At 49.8% G+C, this 26,351-nt stretch overlaps 1 protein-coding gene across 1 annotated transcript in view; it reads left to right on the forward strand.

Annotated features, from left to right (window-relative positions):
• Nucleotides 1–247: 247 nt before the first annotated feature.
• LOC306774292 (calpain-2 catalytic subunit-like) overlaps nucleotides 248–26,351 on the forward strand; it is a gene marked incomplete at its 5' end in the record, with an annotated part of 136,506 nt that continues 110,402 nt past the window's right edge. The window contains 2 exons of the mRNA XM_079264292.1: nucleotides 248–484; nucleotides 4,047–4,116. Coding sequence (XP_079120418.1) covers nucleotides 248–484; nucleotides 4,047–4,116 — 307 coding nt within the window. The remainder of the gene's footprint in view (nucleotides 485–4,046; nucleotides 4,117–26,351) is intronic.

Here is a 26,351-nt window from a genome sequence, read left to right on the forward strand (position 1 = left end):
GGTGTTCCGGCAGGATGTGGACAGGTGTGGACAGGTGTTCCGGCAGGATGTGAGACACACTGTCTCAGCAGGACCAGCTGTGAAAAACCTTTGCTTTGAAAATCCCAAGCGGAAGTGTCACCTGTCTCTGCGTATCTTGACGCGGCAGGTGAAGTTCCGCAGGGTGCGTGCGCCCCTCCTCCTTCCTTTCACACCTGAAACCGGAGCCACTGGTCCCTCATTGTTGGAGACTCTGTAGACCAGCAGCATGTCGGGCATCGCGGCCTCCCTGCAGCGCCTATGGGACCACAGGCAGGGCGTCGGAACCAATAGCCAGGCCATGAAGTACCTGAACCAGGACTACGAAGTTCTGAGGCAGCGCTGCTTCCAGACGGGTCAGCTGTTCCAGGACGAGTACTTCCCGGCCCAGACCTCCTCTCTGGGCTTCAACGAACTGGGCAAGGACTCATACAAGGTCCGCGGGGTGTCCTGGAAGCGGCCTAGGGTCAGTACCAGAACCTCCGTTAGTGTAATAGAAGCAGTCAGACCAGTGTCCAGTTCAATAAAGCTTTTAGACCCGGTTCGGTTGAGTTCGGTCCGGTCTGTAACTCATGTGATTAGTCCACAGGTGTTCTGTTATTTTAGAGCTGAACCTAGAGAGACCCAGAAAACCGGACTCGGATCCGGATAAGGTTTCTGCTTACCTGGATGGAGATCAGCTGACTGATTCCAGAACCAGGACTGGTCCAGTTCATGGTCAGAAATGGAAAAGATGGAAAACCAGTAAAAAGTTAAAAGACCTTCAGAAAGCTGACAACTGATCAAGACCACGTTAAACCAGTAAAACCAGTTATTCCGTGTCATACATGACGTTTCCATGAAAACAGCCCTGGCTGTCAGATTCTGAGGATAAAATGATGTAAAATGAAAGCAGATGATCTGGAGACACATAAGTCTCCAGATCACATCTGCTTCTATCAAAAATGAATCGGCCGATGCTCGCTCTCCCTGGACCCTGCTGATTAATCACATCACTTAGTAGGACTGGGACCTTGGCAGCCCTGGGGGGTGGATTGGGGGGGCTTGGGGTCCTTGGGGCGGGACGGCTCTCGGGCCGGGGGTCTGGGCGGGTCATTGCTTTGGGTGCTGCTCGCCTGGAGCTCTGGTGGCCCAGAGGCTGGGGTCGCTTGGGGGCGGGCCGGGGGGCGGCCGGGAGTTCGGGGTGGTCGGGGGCTGGCTGGGTTGCTGTTGTGCGGGCGGGCCGGGGCTGCCTCCCTCCGGGATGGGGGGGCCTGGCCTGGACCTGGGGGGCCTTGGTCGCCTGGGGCATGCCCTCGGGGTCGCGCTGCTATGGTACCTGGCGGGTTCCCTGGGGATTGTGATGTGTCCGTAGAGGGATGGGGTTTGGTGCGGGTTGGTAGAGGGAGGGGGAGGGGGGCGCGAAGGAGGTGGGGGGAGGAGGGCGGTGTGGGGGGGGTGCAGCAGGGGAGGGGGTTGACGGGGGGGGGGCGTGGGAGGGAGGGGGATGGTTGGGAATGGGAGGGGTAGGAATAGGGTCCATGGTGGAGGGGATCCTCTCGTCGGCGGCAGTCTTGGCGTTGCTGGTGGCGCCGGGCCCCGGACCTGGATGGATGTCTGGGTGGGGGCCGGGGACTCTCCGGCCCCTGGAGTGTTGGTGCTGGGCCGCCGGGGATGGGGGGACAACCGGGGTGCTGCCTCTTGCGGCACCTGGTGGGCTGGGACTTGCCCTTCTGCCCTGGGGGTGTCCCGGTGAGGTGGGGGCACCTACTGCGGCCAGCTGAGGAGTTGGTCGCCCAGGGGAGGAGTCCTTCTCCCCTGGTTGTGCCCCTCCCCATGCCCCCCTCCTCTTCCGCCACCCGACATCATACATACAGCATATAGGGCACGGTGGGGGGGTGAAGTCGGTGGTCCCGGGAACCCTAAGGGGCATTTTCCGATGGACCCCGGCGACCACCTGCCCCACTAAGTTTTAATTGCAACATAGACACCAATATACATTTAGGTTTTTTTTTACTTGCACTACAACCACGACCCACCCATGCACACACCACAGAGGCGGGCGAGTGGGGGGGGCAGGGGTCTTCCTATGTCCCCTCTTCATGGGGAGCACTCGGGGTACGGGGGGCGGGCCTGGTGCTGGCCTGGGGGTTGGGGACGGGGCGCTGCGGGGGGCCCTCTGTCCTGGGCGGTGCCTGGGCCGCATGAGGGGGCCGGCAGGGTCTCTGGTTGGCTGCGTTGGGGGGGGGGGGGGGGGGTTGTGAATGTGGAGAGTTAAGGTCTGGGGCCTGCAGTCCTCCGGCTCCGACTGTCGCTGGGTGGGGGTGGGGGGGGGGGGGGGGGGGATTGAATGGGAGGGAGGGGTGTGGGGGGGGAGGGGGGGGAGTGTTGGGGACGGTAGGGCTTGGGAGGGAGGGGGATGGGGAGGGTGCTGGTGAGGGGGGGTAGGAAGCAGCGGGAGGGCTGTGGGGAGGGGTTGTTGGGGGGAGGGTCTACGGACGTGTCCTTGTCCTTGGGGATCCCGCCCCTGGTATCGTGGTGGCGCCGGCCCGCGATGGTTTTGCTCTGGGTGGGCGGGGCCCGCTGGGTCTTGGCCGGGGCTCTGCCGGGGGGTACGGGTGGTCCTGGGGCCTGTGGGCTGCCGGCTCTCTGTGCGGCCCGCGCTTCAGCACCCGCCGGGCCGGCGTGCCGTCGCCCTGTGCTACCCGGTGCCCCTGCCTCGTGGCGCCGGGTGGCGCCTGCCTGGAGGCTTCCACTGCTCTGGGCTCGGGGGACGGAGGCTCTCTCTGCTTTGCCTGCCCGGGCTCTGTGCGCGGTGGGCTTGCCGGGCCCTGGGGGCCTTGGCTTCCTCCCCTACACCTCGGGTCGTGGTCGTGCTCCCCTACAAGCACTCAGCTGATCTTTGATTGCATGATCACAGGTTGAACACTCACACGTGCACGCCCACATGCACTCATCTTCCCATCTGCTTCCTGCTAAATGTTGCTGATGACTCTCTGTAGGTATGTTTAATAACGGTTGGGATTGTAATTGTTATTTTATTCATTCATTTACTTTTTTTTACTTTTATTTTTCCATTTTTTTGTCTGTTTTTGAATATTGTCACTATCCTACTGATGTCTTGTTGTATTTTTTCAGTACTTTATATTGTTTTGCAAATACTGTAACTTTAGCAGCTTAGACACGCCTTTCTTTTCTCTCTCTCTTTTTCCTCCTTTCATTTCCTCTTTTATTTCCTCTTTCGCTGCCAGGTCCAGCTCGGCCGTATCAAGACTGACGATGATTGCAAAATGATAAAAGGAAAATAAATAAATAAATAAATAAAATAATTATCATAATAATATAAATATTCAGATTATCAAGGGCAGCTATTTACATGAGATGTCTCCCTTGACAGAGCAAATCTGTCTGGCAAAAATACGGCACGCAGATTGTTGTTCTGTCTGCTGAAATGCTGGACAGGACAGGTTAAAAGAAAAAAGGAAAAAAAAATGGAATAAAGTGGAACGAGAAGCCGTCCCATCTGAAACACACACTGGGTTTGGTGGGAGATCCATTCAAATGAAGGTTTTATGGATCATATGAACTAAAACTGTCCCAGAACTGGCTTCTGGGTCAGGATTCTGGACCAGGACTCTGGGTCCGGTTCTAGATGAGGATTCTGGATCAGGACTCTGGGTCCGGTTCTAGATGAGGATTCTGGATCAGGACTCTGGGTCCGGTTCTAGATGAGGATTCTGGATCAGGACTCTGGGTCCGGTTCTAGATGAGGATTCTGGATCAGGACTCTGGGTCCGGTTCTAGATGAGGATTCTGGATCAGGACTCTGGGTAAGGTTCTAGGTCAGGAATCTGGGTAAGGTTTCGGACCAGGTTTGAGGGTTTTCTGGATTAAAGTCTGAAGACAGCAGGGGTCTCTTGTTGACATGTAAACCTGGACTGTCTTCCTTTGTGTTCTGCCAGCAGAACCCTTAAGAACCTCCTGGTTTTGGTGCTTGTCTGGAAGGGTTCCTTCTATAACAGCTGCTTTCTGTCTCTGGTTCTGTGCAGGAACTGGTATCCGAACCAAAGTTCATCGTGTCGGGCGCCAACAGGACTGACATCTGTCAGGGAGCTCTGGGTGAGATGCAGCTTTTGTTTTCCAGACTGGAAGAACCGGTTTAAGGACCGGTTCCAGACCCAGATGAGCAGCTTCATGTCTCAACAGAGAAAACGCTTCTGATTAAGTGATAAAAACATTCCAAATAAGATTAGGATAGAACAGGATTCCGTCTGCATGGCTCCGAAACTGAGACGGAACCTGAGAAAGAATGTAGGACGTGATCTGAGACGAAACCTGAGACAGAATGTAGGACGTGATCTGAGACGGAACATGAGACAGACTGTAGGACGTGATCTGAGACGGAACATGAGACAGACTGTAGGACGTGATCTGAGACGGAACCTGAGACAGAATGTAGGACGTGATCTGAGACGAAATCTGAGACAAGAATGTAGGACGTGATCTGAGACGGAACATGAGACAGAATGTAGGACGTGATCTGAGACGGAACCTGAGACAGAATGTAGGACGTGATCTGAGACGGAACATGAGACAGAATGTAGGACGTGATCTGAGACGGAACATGAGACAGAATGTAGGACGTGATCTGAGACGGAACCTGAGACAGAATGTAGGACGTGATCTGAGACGGAACATGAGACAGAATGTAGGACGTGATCTGAGACGGAACCTGAGACAGAATGTAGGACGTGATCTGAGACGGAACATGAGACAGACTGTAGGACGTGATCTGAGACGGAACCTGAGACAGAATGTAGGACGTGATCTGAGACGGAACCTGAGACAGAATGTAGGACGTGATCTGAGACGAAACCTGAGACAAGAATGTAGGACGTGATCTGAGACGAAACCTGAGACAAGAATGTAGGACGTGATCTGAGACGGAACCTGAGACAGAATGTAGGACGTGATCTGAGACGGAACCTGAGACAGACTGTAGGACGTGATCTGAGACGAAACCTGAGACAGAATGTAGGACGTGATCTGAGACGAAACCTGAGACAAGAATGTAGGACGTGATCTGAGACGGAACCTGAGACAGAATGTAGGACGTGATCTGAGACGGAACCTGAGACAGAATGTAGGACGTGATCTGAGACGGAACATGAGACAGAATGTAGGACGTGATCTGAGAGAGAACCTGAGACAGAATGTAGGACGTGATCTGAGACGAAACCTGAGACAGAATGTAGGACGTGATCTGAGACGAAACCTGAGACAGAATGTAGGACGTGATCTGAGACGAAACCTGAGACAAGAATGTAGGACGTGATCTGAGACGGAACCTGAGACAGAATGTAGGATGTGATCTGAGACGGAACATGAGACAGAATGTAGGACGTGATCTGAGAGAGAACCTGAGACAGAATGTGGGACGTGATCTGAGTCGGAACCTGAGACAGACTGTAGGACGTGATCTGAGACGGAACCTGAGACAGAATGTAGGACGTGATCTGAGACGGAACCTGAGACAGAATGTAGGACGTGATCTGAGACGGAACCTGAGACAGAATGTAGGACGTGATCTGAGACGGAACCTGAGACAGACTGTAGGACGTGATCTGAGACGGAACCTGAGACAGAATGTAGGACGTGATCTGAGAGGGAACCTGAGACAGAATGTAGGACGTGATCTGAGACGGAACCTGAGACAGAATGTAGGATGTGATCTGAGACGGAACCTGAGACAGAATGTAGGACGTGATCTGAGACGGAACCTGAGACAGAATGTAGGACGTGATCTGAGAGAGAACCTGAGACAGACTGTAGGACGTGATCTGAGACGGAACCTGAGACAGAATGTAGGACGTGATCTGAGACGAAACCTGAGACAGAATGTAGGACGTGATCTGAGACGGAACCTGAGACAAAATGTAGGACGTGATCTGAGACGGAACCTGAGACAGAATGTAGGACGTGATCTGAGACAGAACCTGAGACAGAATGTAGGACGTGATCTGAGACGAAACCTGAGACAGAATGTAGGACGTGATCTGAGACGGAACCTGAGACAAAATGTAGGACGTGATCTGAGACGGAACCTGAGACAGAATGTAGGATGTGATCTGAGAGAGAACCTGAGACAGAATGTAGGACGTAATCTGAGACGGAACCTGAGACAGAATGTAGGACGTGATCTGAGACGGAACCTGAGAAAGAATGTAGGACGTGATCTGAGACGAAACCTGAGACAGAATGTGGGACGTGATCTGAGACGGAACCTGAGATAGAATGTAGGACGTGATCTGAGACAGAACCTGAGACAGAATGTAGGACCTGATCTGAGACGGAACCTGAGATAGAATGTAGGACGTGATCTGAGACAGAACCTGAGAAAGAATGTAGGACGTGATCTGAGACGGAACCTGAGATAGAATGTAGGACGTGATCTGAGACGAAACCTGAGACAGAATGTAGGACGTGATCTGAAACAGAACCTGAGACAGAATGTAGGACGTGATCTGAGACGGAACATGAGACAGACTGTAGGACGTGATCTGAGACGGAACCTGAGACAGAATGTAGGACGTGATCTGAGACGGAACCTGAGACAGACTGTAGGACGTGATCTGAGACGGAACCTGAGACAGAATGTAGGACGTGATCTGAGACGGAACATGAGACAGACTGTAGGACGTGATCTGAAACAGAACCTGAGACAGAATGTAGGATGTGATCTGAGACGGAACATGAGACAGAATGTAGGACGTGATCTGAGACGGAACCCGAGACAGAATGTAGGATGTGATCTGAGACGGAACCTGAGACAGACTGTAGGACGTGATTTGAGACGGAACCTGAGACAGAATGTAGGACGTGATCTGAGACGAAACCTGAGACAAGAATGTAGGACGTCATCTGAGACAGAACCTGAGACACAATGTAGGACGTGATCTGAGACGGAACCTGACACAGACTGTAGGACGTGATCTGAGAGAGAACCTGAGATAGAATGTAGGATGTGATCTGATACGAAACCTGAGACAGAATGTAGGACGTGATCTGAGACGGAACCTGAGACAGAATGTAGGACGTGATCTGAGACGGAACATGAGACAGAATGTAGGACGTGATCTGAGACGGAACCTGAGAAAGAATGTAGGACGTGATCTGAGACGGAACATGAGACAGACTGTAGGACGTGATCTGAGACGGAACCTGAGACAGAATGTAGGACGTGATCTGAGACGGAACATGAGACAGAATGTAGGACGTGATCTGAGACGGAACCTGAGACAGACTGTAGGACGTGATCTGAGACGGAACCTGAGATAGAATGTAGGACGTGATCTGAGACGGAACCTGAGACAGACTGTAGGACGTGATCTGAGACGGAACCTGAGATAGAATGTAGGACGTGATCTGAGACAGAACCTGAAATGGAACCTGAGATAGAATATAGGACGTGATCTGAGACGGAACCTGAGACGGAACCTAAGATTGAATGTAGGACGTGATCTGAGACGGAACCTGAGACAGACTGTAGGACGTGATCTGAGACGGAACCTGAGACGGAACCTGAGACAGAATGTAGGACGTGATCTGAGAGAGAACCTGAGACCGAATGTAGGACGTGATCTGAGACGGAACCTGAGACAGACTGTAGGATGTGATCTGAGACGGAACCTGAGACAGACTGTAGGACGTGATCTGAGAGAGAACCTGAGACCGAATGTAGGACGTGATCTGAGACGGAACCTGAGACAGACTGTAGGACGTGATCTGAGACGGAACCTGAGACAGAATGTAGGACGTGATCTGAGTCGGAACCTGAGACAAAATGTAGGACGTGATCTGAGTCGGAACCTGAGACAGAATGTAGGACGTGATCTGAGAGAGAACCTGAGACAGAATGTAGGACGTGATCTGAGACGGAACCTGAGACAGAATGTAGGACGTGATCTGAGAGAGAACCTGAGACCGAATGTAGGACGTGATCTGAGACGGAACCTGAGACAGACTGTAGGACGTGATCTGAGACGGAACCTGAGACAGAATGTAGGACGTGATCTGAGTCGGAACCTGAGACAAAATGTAGGACGTGATCTGAGTCGGAACCTGAGACAGAATGTAGGACGTGATCTGAGACGAAACCTGAGACAGAATGTAGGACGTGATCTGAGACGGAACCTGAGACAGACTGTAGGACGTCATCTGAGACGGAACCTGAGAAAGAATGTAGGACGTGATCTGAGTCGGAACCTGAGACAGAATGTAGGACGTGATCTGAGACGGAACCTGAGACAGAATGTAGGACGTGATCTGAGAAGAAACCTGAGACAGAATGTAGGATGTGATCTGAGACGGAACCTGAGACAGAATGTAGGACGTGATCTGAGTCGGAACCTGAGACAGACTGTAGGACGTGATCTGAGACGGAACCTGAGACAGAATGTAGGACGTGATCTGAGTCGGAACCTGAGACAAAATGTAGGACGTGATCTGAGTCGGAACCTGAGACAGAATGTAGGACGTGATCTGAGACGAAACCTGAGACAGAATGTAGGACGTGATCTGAGACGGAACCTGAGACAGACTGTAGGACGTCATCTGAGACGGAACCTGAGAAAGAATGTAGGACGTGATCTGAGTCGGAACCTGAGACAGAATGTAGGACGTGATCTGAGACGGAACCTGAGACAGAATGTAGGACGTGATCTGAGAAGAAACCTGAGACAGAATGTAGGACGTGATCTGAGACGGAACCTGAGACAGAATGTAGGACGTGATCTGAGAGAGAACCTGAGACAGAATGTAGGATGTGATCTGAGACGGAACCTGAGACAGAATGTAGGATGTGATCTGAGACGGAACCTGAAACGGAACCTGAGATAGAAAGTAGGACGTGATCTGAGACGGAACATGAGACAGAATGTAGGACGTGATCTGAGACGGAACCTGAGACAGAGTGTAGGATGTGATCTGAGACGGAACCTGAGAAAGAATGTAGGACGTGATCTGAGACGGAACCTGAGACAGAATGTAGGACGTGATCTGAGAGAGAACCTGAGACAGAATGTATGATGTGATCTGAGACGGAACCTGAGACAGAATGTAGGATGTGATCTGAGACGGAACCTGAAACGGAACCTGAGATAGAATGTAGGACGTGATCTGAGACGGAACCTGAGACAGAATGTAGGACGTGATCTGAGACGGAACCTGAGAAAGAATGTAGGACGTGATCTGAGACGGAACCTGAGAAAGAATGTAGGACGTGATCTGAGACGGAACCTGAGACAGACTGTAGGACGTGATCTGAGTCAGAACCTGACATAGAATGTAGGACGTCATCTGAGACGGAACCTGAGAAAGAATGTAGGACGTGATCTGAGACGGAACCTGAGAAAGAATGTAGGACGTGATCTGAGACGGAACCTGAGACAGACTGTAGGACGTGATCTGAGACGGAACCTGAGACAGAATGTAGGACGTGATCTGAGACGGAACCTGAGAAAGAATGTAGGACGTGATCTGAGACGGAACCTGAGACAGAATGTAGGACGTGATCTGAGACGGAACCTGAGACAGAATGTAGGACGTGATCTGAGACGGAACCTGAGAAAGAATGTAGGACGTGATCTGAGACAGAACCTGAGACAGAATGTAGGACGTGATCTGAGTCGGAACCTGAGACAGAATGTAGGACGTGATCTGAGAGAGAACCTGAGAAAGAATGTAGGACGTGATCTGAGATGGAACCTGAGACAGAATGTAGGACGTGATGTGAAAGAGAACCTGAGACAGAATGTAGGACGTGATCTGAGTCGGAACCTGAGACAGAATGTAGGACGTGATCTGAGACGGAACCTGAGACAGAATGTAGGATGTGATCTGAGACGGAACCTGAGACAGAATGTAGGACGTGATCTGAGTCGGAACCTGAGACAGAATGTAGGACGTGATCTGAGACGGAACCTGAGACAGAATGTAGGACGTGATCTGAGACGGAGTCTGAAACGGAACCTGAGACAGAATGTAGGACGTGATCTGAGACGGAGTCTGAAACGGAACCTGAGACAGAATGTAGGACGTGATCTGAGACGGAACATGCGACAGAATGTAGGACGTCATCTCAGACTGAACCTGAGACAGAATGTAGGACGTGATCTGGGTCGGAACATGAGACAGAATGTAGGACGTGATCTGAGACGGAGTCTGAGACGGAACCTGAGACAGAATGTAGGACGTGATGTGAAAGAGAGCCTGAGACAGAATGTAGGACGTGATCTGAGACGGAACCTGAGACAGAATGTAGGACGTGATCTGAGACAGAACCTGAGACAGAATGTAGGACGTCATCTCAGACAGAACCTGAGGCAAGAATGTAGGACGTGATCTGAGTCGGAACATGAGACAGAATGTAGGACGTTATCTGAGACGGAGTCTGAGACGGAACCTGAGACAGAATGTAGGACGTGATCTGAGACGGAACCTGAGAAATAATGTAGGACGTGATCTGAGACGGAACCTGAGAAAGAATGTAGGACGTGATCTGAGACGAAACCTGAGACAAGAATGTAGGACGTCATCTGAGACGGAACCTGAGACAGACTGTAGGACGTGATCTGAGACGGAACCTGAGATAGAATGTAGGACGTGATCTGAGACGGAACCTGAGACAGACTGTAGGACGTGATCTAAGACGGAACCTGAGATAGAATGTAGGACGTGATCTGAGACAGAACCTGAAATGGAACCTGAGATAGAATATAGGACGTGATCTGAGACGGAACCTGAGACGGAACCTAAGATTGAATGTAGGACGTGATCTGAGACGGAACCTGAGACAGACTGTAGGACGTGATCTGAGACGGAACCTGAGACGGAACCTAAGATTGAATGTAGGACGTGATCTGAGACGGAACCTGAGAGAGAACCTGAGACAGAATGTAGGACGTGATCTGAGAGAGAACCTGAGACCGAATGTAGGACGTGATCTGAGACGGAACCTGAGACAGACTGTAGGATGTGATCTGAGACGGAACCTGAGACAGACTGTAGGACGTGATCTGAGAGAGAACCTGAGACAGAATGTAGGATGTGATCTGAGACGGAACCTGAGACAGAATGTAGGACGTGATCTGAGTCGGAACCTGAGACAAAATGTAGGACGTGATCTGAGTCGGAACCTGAGACAGAATGTAGGACGTGATCTGAGACGAAACCTGAGACAGAATGTAGGACGTGATCTGAGACGGAACCTGAGACAGACTGTAGGACGTCATCTGAGACGGAACCTGAGAAAGAATGTAGGACGTGATCTGAGTCGGAACCTGAGACAGAATGTAGGACGTGATCTGAGAGAGAACCTGAGACAGAATGTAGGACGTGATCTGAGACGGAACCTGAGACAGAATGTAGGACGTGATCTGAGAGAGAACCTGAGACAGAATGTAGGATGTGATCTGAGACGGAACCTGAAACGGAACCTGAGATAGAAAGTAGGACGTGATCTGAGACGGAACATGAGACAGAATGTAGGACGTGATCTGAGACGGAACCTGAGACAGAGTGTAGGATGTGATCTGAGACGGAACCTGAGAAAGAATGTAGGACGTGATCTGAGACGGAACCTGAGACAGAATGTAGGACGTGATCTGAGAGAGAACCTGAGACAGAATGTAGGATGTGATCTGAGACGGAACCTGAAACGGAACCTGAGATAGAATGTAGGACGTGATCTGAGACGGAACCTGAGACAGAATGTAGGACGTGATCTGAGACGGAACCTGAGAAAGAATGTAGGACGTGATCTGAGACGGAACCTGAGAAAGAATGTAGGACGTGATCTGAGACGGAACCTGAGACAGACTGTAGGACGTGATCTGAGTCAGAACCTGACATAGAATGTAGGACGTCATCTGAGACGGAACCTGAGAAAGAATGTAGGACGTGATCTGAGACGGAACCTGAGAAAGAATGTAGGACGTGATCTGAGACGGAACCTGAGACAGACTGTAGGACGTGATCTGAGACGGAACCTGAGACAGAATGTAGGACGTGATCTGAGACGGAACCTGAGAAAGAATGTAGGATGTGATCTGAGACGGAACCTGAGACAGAATGTAGGACGTGATCTGAGAGAGAACCTGAGACAGAATGTAGAATGTGATCCTAGACGGAACCTGAGACAGACTGTAGGACGTGATCTGAGACGGAACCTGAAACGGAACCTGAGATCGAAAGTAGGACGTGATCTGAGATGGAACCTGAGACAGAATGTAGGACGTGATGTGAAAGAGAACCTGAGACAGAATGTAGGACGTGATCTGAGTCGGAACCTGAGACAGAATGTAGGACGTGATCTGAGACGGAACCTGAGACAGAATGTAGGACGTGATCTGAGACGGAGTCTGAAACGGAACCTGAGACAGAATGTAGGACGTGATCTGAGACGGAACATGCGACAGAATGTAGGACGTCATCTCAGACAGAACCTGAGACAGAATGTAGGACGTGATCTGAGTCGGAACATGAGACAGAATGTAGGACGTGATCTGAGACGGAGTCTGAGACGGAACCTGAGACAGAATGTAGGACGTGATGTGAAAGAGAACCTGAGACAGAATGTAGGACGTGATCTGAGACGGAACCTGAGACAGAATGTAGGACGTGATCTGAGACAGAACCTGAGACAGAATGTAGGACGTGATCTGAGTCGGAACATGAGACAGAATGTAGGACGTGATCTGAGACGGAGTCTGAGACGGAACCTGAGACAGAATGTAGGACGTGATCTGAGTCGGAACCTGAGACAGAATGTAGGACGTGATCTGAGAGAGAACCTGAGACAGAATGTAGGACGTGATCTGAGACGGAACCTGAGACAGAATGTAGGACGTGATCTGAGAAGAAACCTGAGACAGAATGTAGGACGTGATCTGAGACGGAACCTGAGACAGACTGTAGGACGTGATCTGAGACGGAACCTGAGACAGAATGTAGGACGTGATCTGAGAGAGAACCTGAGACAGAATGTAGGATGTGATCTGAGACCGAACCTGAGACAGAATGTAGGACGTGATCTGAGACGGAACCTGAGAAAGAATGTAGGACGTGATCTGAGACGGAACCTGAGACAGAATGTAGGACGTGATCTGAGTCAGAACCTGACATAGAATGTAGGACGTCATCTGAGACGGAACCTGAGAAAGAATGTAGGACGTGATCTGAGACGGAACCTGAGAAAGAATGTAGGACGTGATCTGAGACGGAACCTGAGAAAGAATGTAGGACGTGATCTGAGACGGAACCTGAGACAGAATGTAGGACGTGATCTGAGACGGAACCTGAGACAGAATGTAGGACGTGATCTGAGACGGAACCTGAGAAAGAATGTAGGACGTGATCTGAGACAGAACCTGAGACAGAATGTAGGACGTGATCTGAGACGGAACCTGAGACAGAATGTAGGACGTGATCTGAGACAGAACCTGAGACAGAATGTAGGACGTGATCTGAGTCGGAACCTGAGACAGAATGTAGGACGTGATCTGAGAGAGAACCTGAGACAGAATGTAGGACGTGATCTGAGTCGGAACCTGAGACAGAATGTAGGACGTGATCTGAGACGGAACCTGAGACAGAATGTAGGATGTGATCTGAGACGGAACCTGAGACAGAATGTAGGACGTGATCTGAGTCGGAACCTGAGACAGAATGTAGGACGTGATCTGAGACGGAACCTGAGACAGAATGTAGGACGTGATCTGAGACGGAGTCTGAAACGGAACCTGAGACAGAATGTAGGACGTGATCTGAGACGGAACATGCGACAGAATGTAGGACGTCATCTCAGACTGAACCTGAGACAGAATGTAGGACGTGATCTGGGTCGGAACATGAGACAGAATGTAGGACGTGATCTGAGACGGAGTCTGAGACGGAACCTGAGACAGAATGTAGGACGTGATGTGAAAGAGAACCTGAGACAGAATGTAGGACGTGATCTGAGACGGAACCTGAGACAGAATGTAGGACGTGATCTGAGACAGAACCTGAGACAGAATGTAGGACGTCATCTCAGACAGAACCTGAGGCAAGAATGTAGGACGTGATCTGAGTCGGAACATGAGACAGAATGTAGGACGTTATCTGAGACGGAGTCTGAGACGGAACCTGAGACAGAATGTAGGACGTGATCTGAGACGGAACCTGAGACAGAATGTAGGACGTGATCTGAGACGGAACCTGAGAAAGAATGTAGGACGTGATCTGAGACGGAACCTGAGAAAGAATGTAGGACGTGATCTGAGACGGAACCTGAGACAGACTGTAGGACGTGATCTGAGTCAGAACCTGACATAGAATGTAGGACGTCATCTGAGACGGAACCTGAGAAAGAATGTAGGACGTGATCTGAGTCGGAACCTGAGACAGAATGTAGGACGTGATCTGAGAGAGAACCTGAGACAGAATGTAGGACGTGATCTGAGACGGAACCTGAGACAGAATGTAGGACGTGATCTGAGAGAGAACCTGAGACAGAATGTAGGATGTGATCTGAGACGGAACCTGAAACGGAACCTGAGATAGAAAGTAGGACGTGATCTGAGACGGAACATGAGACAGAATGTAGGACGTGATCTGAGACGGAACCTGAGACAGAGTGTAGGATGTGATCTGAGACGGAACCTGAGAAAGAATGTAGGACGTGATCTGAGACGGAACCTGAGACAGAATGTAGGACGTGATCTGAGAGAGAACCTGAGACAGAATGTAGGATGTGATCTGAGACGGAACCTGAAACGGAACCTGAGATAGAATGTAGGACGTGATCTGAGACGGAACCTGAGACAGAATGTAGGACGTGATCTGAGACGGAACCTGAGAAAGAATGTAGGACGTGATCTGAGACGGAACCTGAGAAAGAATGTAGGACGTGATCTGAGACGGAACCTGAGACAGACTGTAGGACGTGATCTGAGTCAGAACCTGACATAGAATGTAGGACGTCATCTGAGACGGAACCTGAGAAAGAATGTAGGACGTGATCTGAGACGGAACCTGAGAAAGAATGTAGGACGTGATCTGAGACGGAACCTGAGACAGACTGTAGGACGTGATCTGAGACGGAACCTGAGACAGAATGTAGGACGTGATCTGAGACGGAACCTGAGAAAGAATGTAGGATGTGATCTGAGACGGAACCTGAGACAGAATGTAGGACGTGATCTGAGAGAGAACCTGAGACAGAATGTAGAATGTGATCCTAGACGGAACCTGAGACAGACTGTAGGACGTGATCTGAGACGGAACCTGAAACGGAACCTGAGATCGAAAGTAGGACGTGATCTGAGATGGAACCTGAGACAGAATGTAGGACGTGATGTGAAAGAGAACCTGAGACAGAATGTAGGACGTGATCTGAGTCGGAACCTGAGACAGAATGTAGGACGTGATCTGAGACGGAACCTGAGACAGAATGTAGGACGTGATCTGAGACGGAGTCTGAAACGGAACCTGAGACAGAATGTAGGACGTGATCTGAGACGGAACATGCGACAGAATGTAGGACGTCATCTCAGACAGAACCTGAGACAGAATGTAGGACGTGATCTGAGTCGGAACATGAGACAGAATGTAGGACGTGATCTGAGACGGAGTCTGAGACGGAACCTGAGACAGAATGTAGGACGTGATGTGAAAGAGAACCTGAGACAGAATGTAGGACGTGATCTGAGACGGAACCTGAGACAGAATGTAGGACGTGATCTGAGACAGAACCTGAGACAGAATGTAGGACGTGATCTGAGTCGGAACATGAGACAGAATGTAGGACGTGATCTGAGACGGAGTCTGAGACGGAACCTGAGACAGAATGTAGGACGTGATCTGAGTCGGAACCTGAGACAGAATGTAGGACGTGATCTGAGAGAGAACCTGAGACAGAATGTAGGACGTGATCTGAGACGGAACCTGAGACAGAATGTAGGACGTGATCTGAGAAGAAACCTGAGACAGAATGTAGGATGTGATCTGAGACGGAACCTGAGACAGACTGTAGGACGTGATCTGAGACGGAACCTGAGACAGAATGTAGGACGTGATCTGAGAGAGAACCTGAGACAGAATGTAGGATGTGATCTGAGACCGAACCTGAGACAGAATGTAGGACGTGATCTGAGACGGAACCTGAGACAGAATGTAGGATGTGATCTGAGACGGAACCTGAAACGGAACCTGAGATAGAAAGTAGGACGTGATCTGAGACGGAACATGAGACAGAATGTAGGACGTGATCTGAGACGGAACCTGAGACAGAGTGTAGGATGTGATCTGAGACGGAACCTGAGAAAGAATGTAGGACGTGATCTGAGACGGAACCTGAGACAGAATGTAGGACGTGATCTGAGTCAGAACCTGACATAGAATGTAGGACGTCATCTGAGACGGAACCTGAGAAAGAATGTAGGACGTGATCTGAGACGGAACCTGAGAAAGAATGTAGGACGTGATCTGAGACGGAACCTGAGACAGACTGTAGGACGTGATCTGAGACGGAACCTGAGACAGAATGTAGGACGTGATCTGAGACGGAACCTGAGAAAGAATGTAGGATGTGATCTGAGACGGAACCTGAGACAGAATGTAGGACGTGATCTGAGACGGAACCTGAGAAAGAATGTAGGACGTGATCTGAGACAGAACCTGAGACAGAATGTAGGACGTGATCTGAGTCGGAACCTGAGACAGAATGTAGGACGTGATCTGAGAGAGAACCTGAGACAGAATGTAGAATGTGATCTGAGACGGAACCTGAGACAGACTGTAGGACGTGATCTGAGACGGAACCTGAAACGGAACCTGAGATCGAAAGTAGGACGTGATCTGAGATGGAACCTGAGACAGAATGTAGGACGTGATGTGAAAGAGAACCTGAGACAGAATGTAGGACGTGATCTGAGTCGGAACCTGAGACAGAATGTAGGACGTGATCTGAGACGGAACCTGAGACAGAATGTAGGACGTGATCTGAGACGGAACCTGAGAAATAATGTAGGACGTGATCTGAGACGAAACCTGAGACAAGAATGTAGGACGTCATCTGAGACGGAACCTGAGACAGACTGTAGGACGTGATCTGAGACGGAACCTGAGATAGAATGTAGGACGTGATCTGAGACGGAACCTGAGACAGACTGTAGGACGTGATCTAAGACGGAACCTGAGATAGAATGTAGGACGTGATCTGAGACGGAACCTGAGACGGAACCTAAGATTGAATGTAGGACGTGATCTGAGACGGAACCTGAGACAGACTGTAGGACGTGATCTGAGACGGAACCTGAGACGGAACCTAAGATTGAATGTAGGACGTGATCTGAGACGGAACCTGAGAGAGAACCTGAGACAGAATGTAGGACGTGATCTGAGAGAGAACCTGAGACCGAATGTAGGACGTGATCTGAGACGGAACCTGAGACAGACTGTAGGATGTGATCTGAGACGGAACCTGAGACAGACTGTAGGACGTGATCTGAGAGAGAACCTGAGACAGAATGTAGGATGTGATCTGAGACGGAACCTGAGACAGAATGTAGGACGTGATCTGAGTCGGAACCTGAGACAAAATGTAGGACGTGATCTGAGTCGGAACCTGAGACAGAATGTAGGACGTGATCTGAGACGAAACCTGAGACAGAATGTAGGACGTGATCTGAGACGGAACCTGAGACAGACTGTAGGACGTCATCTGAGACGGAACCTGAGAAAGAATGTAGGACGTGATCTGAGTCGGAACCTGAGACAGAATGTAGGACGTGATCTGAGAGAGAACCTGAGACAGAATGTAGGACGTGATCTGAGACGGAACCTGAGACAGAATGTAGGACGTGATCTGAGAAGAAACCTGAGACAGAATGTAGGATGTGATCTGAGACGGAACCTGAGACAGACTGTAGGACGTGATCTGAGACGGAACCTGAGACAGAATGTAGGACGTGATCTGAGAGAGAACCTGAGACAGAATGTAGGATGTGATCTGAGACGGAACCTGAGACAGAATGTAGGACGTGATCTGAGACGGAACCTGAGACAGAATGTAGGACGTGATCTGAGACGGAACCTGAAACGGAACCTGAGATAGAAAGTAGGACGTGATCTGAGACGGAACCTGAGACAGAGTGTAGGATGTGATCTGAGACGGAACCTGAGAAAGAATGTAGGACGTGATCTGAGACGGAACCTGAGACAGAATGTAGGACGTGATCTGAGAGAGAACCTGAGACAGAATGTAGGATGTGATCTGAGACGGAACCTGAGACAGAATGTAGGATGTGATCTGAGACGGAACCTGAAACGGAACCTGAGATAGAATGTAGGACGTGATCTGAGACGGAACCTGAGACAGAATGTAGGACGTGATCTGAGACGGAACCTGAGAAAGAATGTAGGACGTGATCTGAGACGGAACCTGAGAAAGAATGTAGGACGTGATCTGAGACGGAACCTGAGACAGACTGTAGGACGTGATCTGAGTCAGAACCTGACATAGAATGTAGGACGTGATCTGAGTCGGAACCTGAGACAGAATGTAGGACGTGATCTGAGAGAGAACCTGAGACAGAATGTAGGACGTGATCTGAGACGGAACCTGAGACAGAATGTAGGACGTGATCTGAGAAGAAACCTGAGACAGAATGTAGGATGTGATCTGAGACGGAACCTGAGACAGACTGTAGGACGTGATCTGAGACGGAACCTGAGACAGAATGTAGGACGTGATCTGAGAGAGAACCTGAGACAGAATGTAGGATGTGATCTGAGACGGAACCTGAGACAGAATGTAGGACGTGATCTGAGACGGAACCTGAGACAGAATGTAGGACGTGATCTGAGACGGAACCTGAAACGGAACCTGAGATAGAAAGTAGGACGTGATCTGAGACGGAACCTGAGACAGAGTGTAGGATGTGATCTGAGACGGAACCTGAGAAAGAATGTAGGACGTGATCTGAGACGGAACCTGAGACAGAATGTAGGACGTGATCTGAGAGAGAACCTGAGACAGAATGTAGGATGTGATCTGAGACGGAACCTGAGACAGAATGTAGGATGTGATCTGAGACGGAACCTGAAACGGAACCTGAGATAGAATGTAGGACGTGATCTGAGACGGAACCTGAGACAGAATGTAGGACGTGATCTGAGACGGAACCTGAGAAAGAATGTAGGACGTGATCTGAGACGGAACCTGAGAAAGAATGTAGGACGTGATCTGAGACGGAACCTGAGACAGACTGTAGGACGTGATCTGAGTCAGAACCTGACATAGAATGTAGGACGTCATCTGAGACGGAACCTGAGAAAGAATGTAGGACGTGATCTGAGACGGAACCTGAGAAAGAATGTAGGACGTGATCTGAGACGGAACCTGAGACAGACTGTAGGACGTGATCTGAGACGGAACCTGAGACAGAATGTAGGACGTGATCTGAGACGGAACCTGAGAAAGAATGTAGGATGTGATCTGAGACGGAACCTGAGACAGAATGTAGGACGTGATCTGAGAGAGAACCTGAGACAGAATGTAGAATGTGATCTGAGACGGAACCTGAGACAGACTGTAGGACGTGATCTGAGACGGAACCTGAAACGGAACCTGAGATCGAAAGTAGGACGTGATCTGAGATGGAACCTGAGACAGAATGTAGGACGTGATGTGAAAGAGAACCTGAGACAGAATGTAGGACGTGATCTGAGTCGGAACCTGAGACAGAATGTAGGACGTGATCTGAGACGGAACCTGAGACAGAATGTAGGACGTGATCTGAGACGGAGTCTGAAACGGAACCTGAGACAGAATGTAGGACGTGATCTGAGACGGAACATGCGACAGAATGTAGGACGTCATCTCAGACAGAACCTGAGACAGAATGTAGGACGTGATCTGAGTCGGAACATGAGACAGAATGTAGGACGTGATCTGAGACGGAGTCTGAGACGGAACCTGAGACAGAATGTAGGACGTGATGTGAAAGAGAACCTGAGACAGAATGTAGGACGTGATCTGAGACGGAACCTGAGACAGAATGTAGGACGTGATCTGAGACGGAACATGAGACAGAATGTAGGACGTGATCTGAGTCGGAACATGAGACAGAATGTAGGACGTGATCTGAGACGGAGTCTGAGACGGAACCTGAGACAGAATGTAGGACGTGATCTGAGTCGGAACCTGAGACAGAATGTAGGACGTGATCTGAGAGAGAACCTGAGACAGAATGTAGGACGTGATCTGAGACGGAACCTGAGACAGAATGTAGGACGTGATCTGAGAAGAAACCTGAGACAGAATGTAGGATGTGATCTGAGACGGAACCTGAGACAGACTGTAGGACGTGATCTGAGACGGAACCTGAGACAGAATGTACGATGTGATCTGAGACGGAACCTGAAACGGAACCTGAGATAGAAAGTAGGACGTGATCTGAGACGGAACATGAGACAGAATGTAGGACGTGATCTGAGACGGAACCTGAGACAGAGTGTAGGATGTGATCTGAGACGGAACCTGAGAAAGAATGTAGGACGTGATCTGAGACGGAACCTGAGACAGAATGTAGGACGTGATCTGAGAGAGAACCTGAGACAGAATGTAGGATGTGATCTGAGACGGAACCTGAGACAGAATGTAGGATGTGATCTGAGACGGAACCTGAAACGGAACCTGAGATAGAATGTAGGACGTGATCTGAGACGGAACCTGAGACAGAATGTAGGACGTGATCTGAGACGGAACCTGAGAAAGAATGTAGGACGTGATCTGAGACGGAACCTGAGAAAGAATGTAGGACGTGATCTGAGTCGGAACCTGAGACAGAATGTAGGACGTGATCTGAGAGAGAACCTGAGACAGAATGTAGGACGTGATCTGAGACGGAACCTGAGACAGAATGTAGGACGTGATCTGAGAGAGAACCTGAGACAGAATGTAGGACGTGATCTGAGACGGAACCTGAGACAGAATGTAGGACGTGATCTGAGAAGAAACCTGAGACAGAATGTAGGATGTGATCTGAGACGGAACCTGAGACAGACTGTAGGACGTGATCTGAGACGGAACCTGAGACAGAATGTAGGACGTGATCTGAGAGAGAACCTGAGACAGAATGTAGGATGTGATCTGAGACGGAACCTGAGACAGAATGTAGGACGTGATCTGAGACGGAACCTGAGACAGAATGTAGGACGTGATCTGAGACGGAACATGAGACAGAATGTAGGACGTGATCTGAGACGGAACCTGAGACAGAATGTAGGACGTGATCTGAGACGGAACCTGAGAAAGACTGTAGGACGTCATCTGAGACGGAACCTGAGAAAGAATGTAGGACGTGATCTGAGTCGGAACCTGAGACAGAATGTAGGACGTGATCTGAGAGAGAACCTGAGACAGAATGTAGGACGTGATCTGAGACGGAACCTGAGACAGAATGTAGGACGTGATCTGAGAAGAAACCTGAGACAGAATGTAGGATGTGATCTGAGACGGAACCTGAGACAGACTGTAGGACGTGATCTGAGACGGAACCTGAGACAGAATGTAGGACGTGATCTGAGAGAGAACCTGAGACAGAATGTAGGACGTGATCTGAGACGGAACCTGAGACACAATGTAGGACGTGATCTGAGACGGAACATGAGACAGAATGTAGGACGTGATCTGAGACGGAACCTGAGACAGAATGTAGGATGTGATCTGAGACGGAACCTGAAACGGAACCTGAGATAGAAAGTAGGACGTGATCTGAGACGGAACATGAGACAGAATGTAGGACGTGATCTGAGACGGAACCTGAGACAGAGTGTAGGATGTGATCTGAGACGGAACCTGAGAAAGAATGTAGGACGTGATCTGAGACGGAACCTGAGACAGAATGTAGGACGTGATCTGAGAGAGAACCTGAGACAGAATGTAGGATGTGATCTGAGACGGAACCTGAGACAGAATGTAGGATGTGATCTGAGACGGAACCTGAAACGGAACCTGAGATAGAATGTAGGACGTGATCTGAGACGGAACCTGAGACAGAATGTAGGACGTGATCTGAGACGGAACCTGAGACAGACTGTAGGACGTGATCTGAGTCAGAACCTGACATAGAATGTAGGACGTCATCTGAGACGGAACCTGAGAAAGAATGTAGGACGTGATCTGAGACGGAACCTGAGAAAGAATGTAGGACGTGATCTGAGACGGAACCTGAGACAGACTGTAGGACGTGATCTGAGACGGAACCTGAGACAGAATGTAGGACGTGATCTGAGACGGAACCTGAGAAAGAATGTAGGATGTGATCTGAGACGGAACCTGAGACAGAATGTAGGACGTGATCTGAGAGAGAACCTGAGACAGAATGTAGAATGTGATCTGAGACGGAACCTGAGACAGACTGTAGGACGTGATCTGAGACGGAACCTGAAACGGAACCTGAGATCGAAAGTAGGACGTGATCTGAGATGGAACCTGAGACAGAATGTAGGACGTGATGTGAAAGAGAACCTGAGACAGAATGTAGGACGTGATCTGAGTCGGAACCTGAGACAGAATGTAGGACGTGATCTGAGACGGAACCTGAGACAGAATGTAGGACGTGATCTGAGACGGAGTCTGAAACGGAACCTGAGACAGAATGTATGACGTGATCTGAGACGGAACATGCGACAGAATGTAGGACGTCATCTCAGACAGAACCTGAGACAGAATGTAGGACGTGATCTGAGTCGGAACATGAGACAGAATGTAGGACGTGATCTGAGACGGAGTCTGAGACGGAACCTGAGACAGAATGTAGGACGTGATCTGAGACGGAACCTGAGAAATAATGTAGGACGTGATCTGAGACGGAACCTGAGAAAGAATGTAGGACGTGATCTGAGACGAAACCTGAGACAAGAATGTAGGACGTCATCTGAGACGGAACCTGAGACAGAATGTAGGACGTGATCTGAGACGGAACCTGAGACAGAATGTCGGACGTGATCTGAGACGGAACCTGAGACAGAATGTAGGACGTGATCTGAGACGGAGTCTGAGACGGAACCTGAGACAGAATGTAGGACGTGATCTGAGACAGAACCTGAGACAGAATGTAGGACGTCATCTGAGACGGAACCTGAGAAAGAATGTAGGACGTGATCTCAGACGGAACCTGAGACAGACTGTAGGACGTGATCTGAGACGGAACCTGAGACAGAATGTAGGACGTGATCTGAGACGGAACCTGAGAAAGAATGTAGGATGTGATCTGAGACGGAACCTGAGACAGAATGTAGGACGTGATCTGAGAGAGAACCTGAGACAGAATGTAGAATGTGATCTGAGACGGAACCTGAGACAGACTGTAGGACGTGATCTGAGACGGAACCTGAAACGGAACCTGAGATCGAAAGTAGGACGTGATCTGAGATGGAACCTGAGACAGAATGTAGGACGTGATGTGAAAGAGAACCTGAGACAGAATGTAGGACGTGATCTGAGTCGGAACCTGAGACAGAATGTAGGACGTGATCTGAGACGGAACCTGAGACAGAATGTAGGACGTGATCTGAGACGGAGTCTGAAACGGAACCTGAGACAGAATGTATGACGTGATCTGAGACGGAACATGCGACAGAATGTAGGACGTCATCTCAGACAGAACCTGAGACAGAATGTAGGACGTGATCTGAGTCGGAACATGAGACAGAATGTAGGACGTGATCTGAGACGGAGTCTGAGACGGAACCTGAGACAGAATGTAGGACGTGATCTGAGACGGAACCTGAGAAATAATGTAGGACGTGATCTGAGACGGAACCTGAGAAAGAATGTAGGACGTGATCTGAGACGAATTCTGAGACAAGAATGTAGGACGTCATCTGAGACGGAACCTGAGACAGAATGTAGGACGTGATCTGAGACGGAACCTGAGACAGAATGTCGGACGTGATCTGAGACGGAACCTGAGACAGAATGTAGGACGTGATCTGAGACGGAGTCTGAGACGGAACCTGAGACAGAATGTAGGACGTGATCTGAGACAGAACCTGAGACAGAATGTAGGACGTCATCTGAGACGGAACCTGAGAAAGAATGTAGGACGTGATCTGAGACGGAACCTGAGACAGAATGTAGGACGTGATCTGAGTCGGAACCTGAGACAATGTAGGACGTGATCTGAGACGGAACCTGAGAAAGAATCTAGGACGTGATCTGAGACGGAACCTGAGACAGAATGTAGGACGTGATCTGAGACGGAACCTGAGACAGAATGTAGGACGTGATCTGAGTCGGAACCTGAGACAATGTAGGACGTGATCTGAGTCGGAACCTGAGACAGAATGTAGGACGTGATCTGAGAGAGAACCTGAGACAGAATGTAGGACGTGATCTGAGTCGGAACATGAGACAGAATGTAGGACGTGATCTGAGAGTGAACCTGAGACAGAATGTAGGACGTGATCTGAGTCGGAACCTGAGACAGAATGTAGGACGTGATCTGAGAGAGAACCTGAGACAGAATGTAGGACGTGATCTGAGTCGGAACCTGAGAAAGAATGTAGGACGTGATCTGAGTCGGAACCTGAGACAGAATGTAGGACGTGATCTGAGTCGGAACCTGAGACAATGTAGGACGTGATCTGAGTCGGAACCTGAGACAGAATGTAGGACGTGATCTGAGAGAGAACCTGAGACAGAATGTAGGACGTGATCTGAGTCGGAACATGAGACAGAATGTAGGACGTGATCTGAGAGTGAACCTGAGACAGAATGTAGGACGTGATCTGAGACGGAACCTGAGACAGACTGTAGGACGTGATCTGAGAGAGAACCTGAGATAGAATGTAGGACGTGATGCGAGAGAGAACCTGAGACACAATGTAGGATGTGATCTGAGACAGAACCTGAGAAAGAATGTAGGACGTGATCTGAGACGGAACCTGAGACAGAATGTAGGACGTGATCTGAGACGGAACCTGAGACAGAATGTAGGACGTGATCTGAGACAGAACCTGAGACAGAATGTAGGACGTGATCTGAGACGGAACCTGAGACAGAATGTAGGACGTGATCTGAGAGAGAACCTGAGATAGAATGTAGGACGTGATCTGAGACGGAACCTGAAACGGAACCTGAGATAGAAAGTAGGACGTGATCTGAGATGGAACCTGAGACAGAATGTAGGACGTGATGTGAAAGAGAACCTGAGACAGAATGTAGGACGTGATCTGAGTCGGAACCTGAGACAGAATGTAGGACGTGATCTGAGACGGAACCTGAGACAGACTGTAGGACGTGATCTGAGACGGAACCTGAAACGGAACCTGAGATAGAAAGTAGGACGTGATCTGAGATGGAACCTGAGACAGAATGTAGGACGTGATGTGAAAGAGAACCTGAGACAGAATGTAGGACGTGATCTGAGTCGGAACCTGAGAAAAAATGTAGGATGTGATCTGAGACGGAACCTGAGACAGAATGTAGGACGTGATCTGAGAGAGAACCTGAGACAGAATGTAGGACGTGATGTGAAAGAGAACCTGAGACAGAATGTAGGACGTGATCTGAGTCGGAACCTGAGACAGAATGTAGGATGTGATCTGAGACGGAACCTGAGAAAGAATGTAGGACGTGATCTGAGACGGAACCTGAGACAGAATGTCGGACGTGATCTGAGACGGAACCTGAGACAGAATGTAGGACGTGATCTGAGACGGAGTCTGAGACGGAACCTGAGACAGAATGTAGGACGTGATCTGAGACGGAACCTGAGAAAGAATGTAGGACGTGATCTGAGTCGGAACCTGAGACAGAATGTAGGATGTGATCTGAGACGGAACCTGAGAAAGAATGTAGGACGTGATCTGAGACGGAACCTGAGACAGAATGTCGGACGTGATCTGAGACGGAACCTGAGACAGAATGTAGGACGTGATCTGAGACGGAGTCTGAGACGGAACCTGAGACAGAATGTAGGACGTCATCTGAGACGGAACCTGAGAAAGAATGTAGGACGTGATCTGAGACGGAACCTGAGACAGAATGTAGGACGTGATCTGAGTCGGAACCTGAAACGGAACCTGAGATAGAAAGTAGGACGTGATGTGAAAGAGAACCTGAGACAGAATGTAGGACGTGATCTGAGATGGAACCTGAGACAGAATGTAGGACGTGATGTGAAAGAGAACCTGAGACAGAATGTAGGACGTGATCTGAGTCGGAACCTGAGACAGACTGTAGGACGTGATCTGAGACGGAACCTGAAACGGAACCTGAGATAGAAAGTAGGACGTGATGTGAA

The sequence above is a fragment of the Telmatherina bonti genome (genome assembly GCF_933228915.1).
Source record: "Telmatherina bonti genome assembly, chromosome: 3".
In the NCBI taxonomy this organism is placed as follows: domain Eukaryota; kingdom Metazoa; phylum Chordata; class Actinopteri; order Atheriniformes; family Telmatherinidae; genus Telmatherina; species Telmatherina bonti.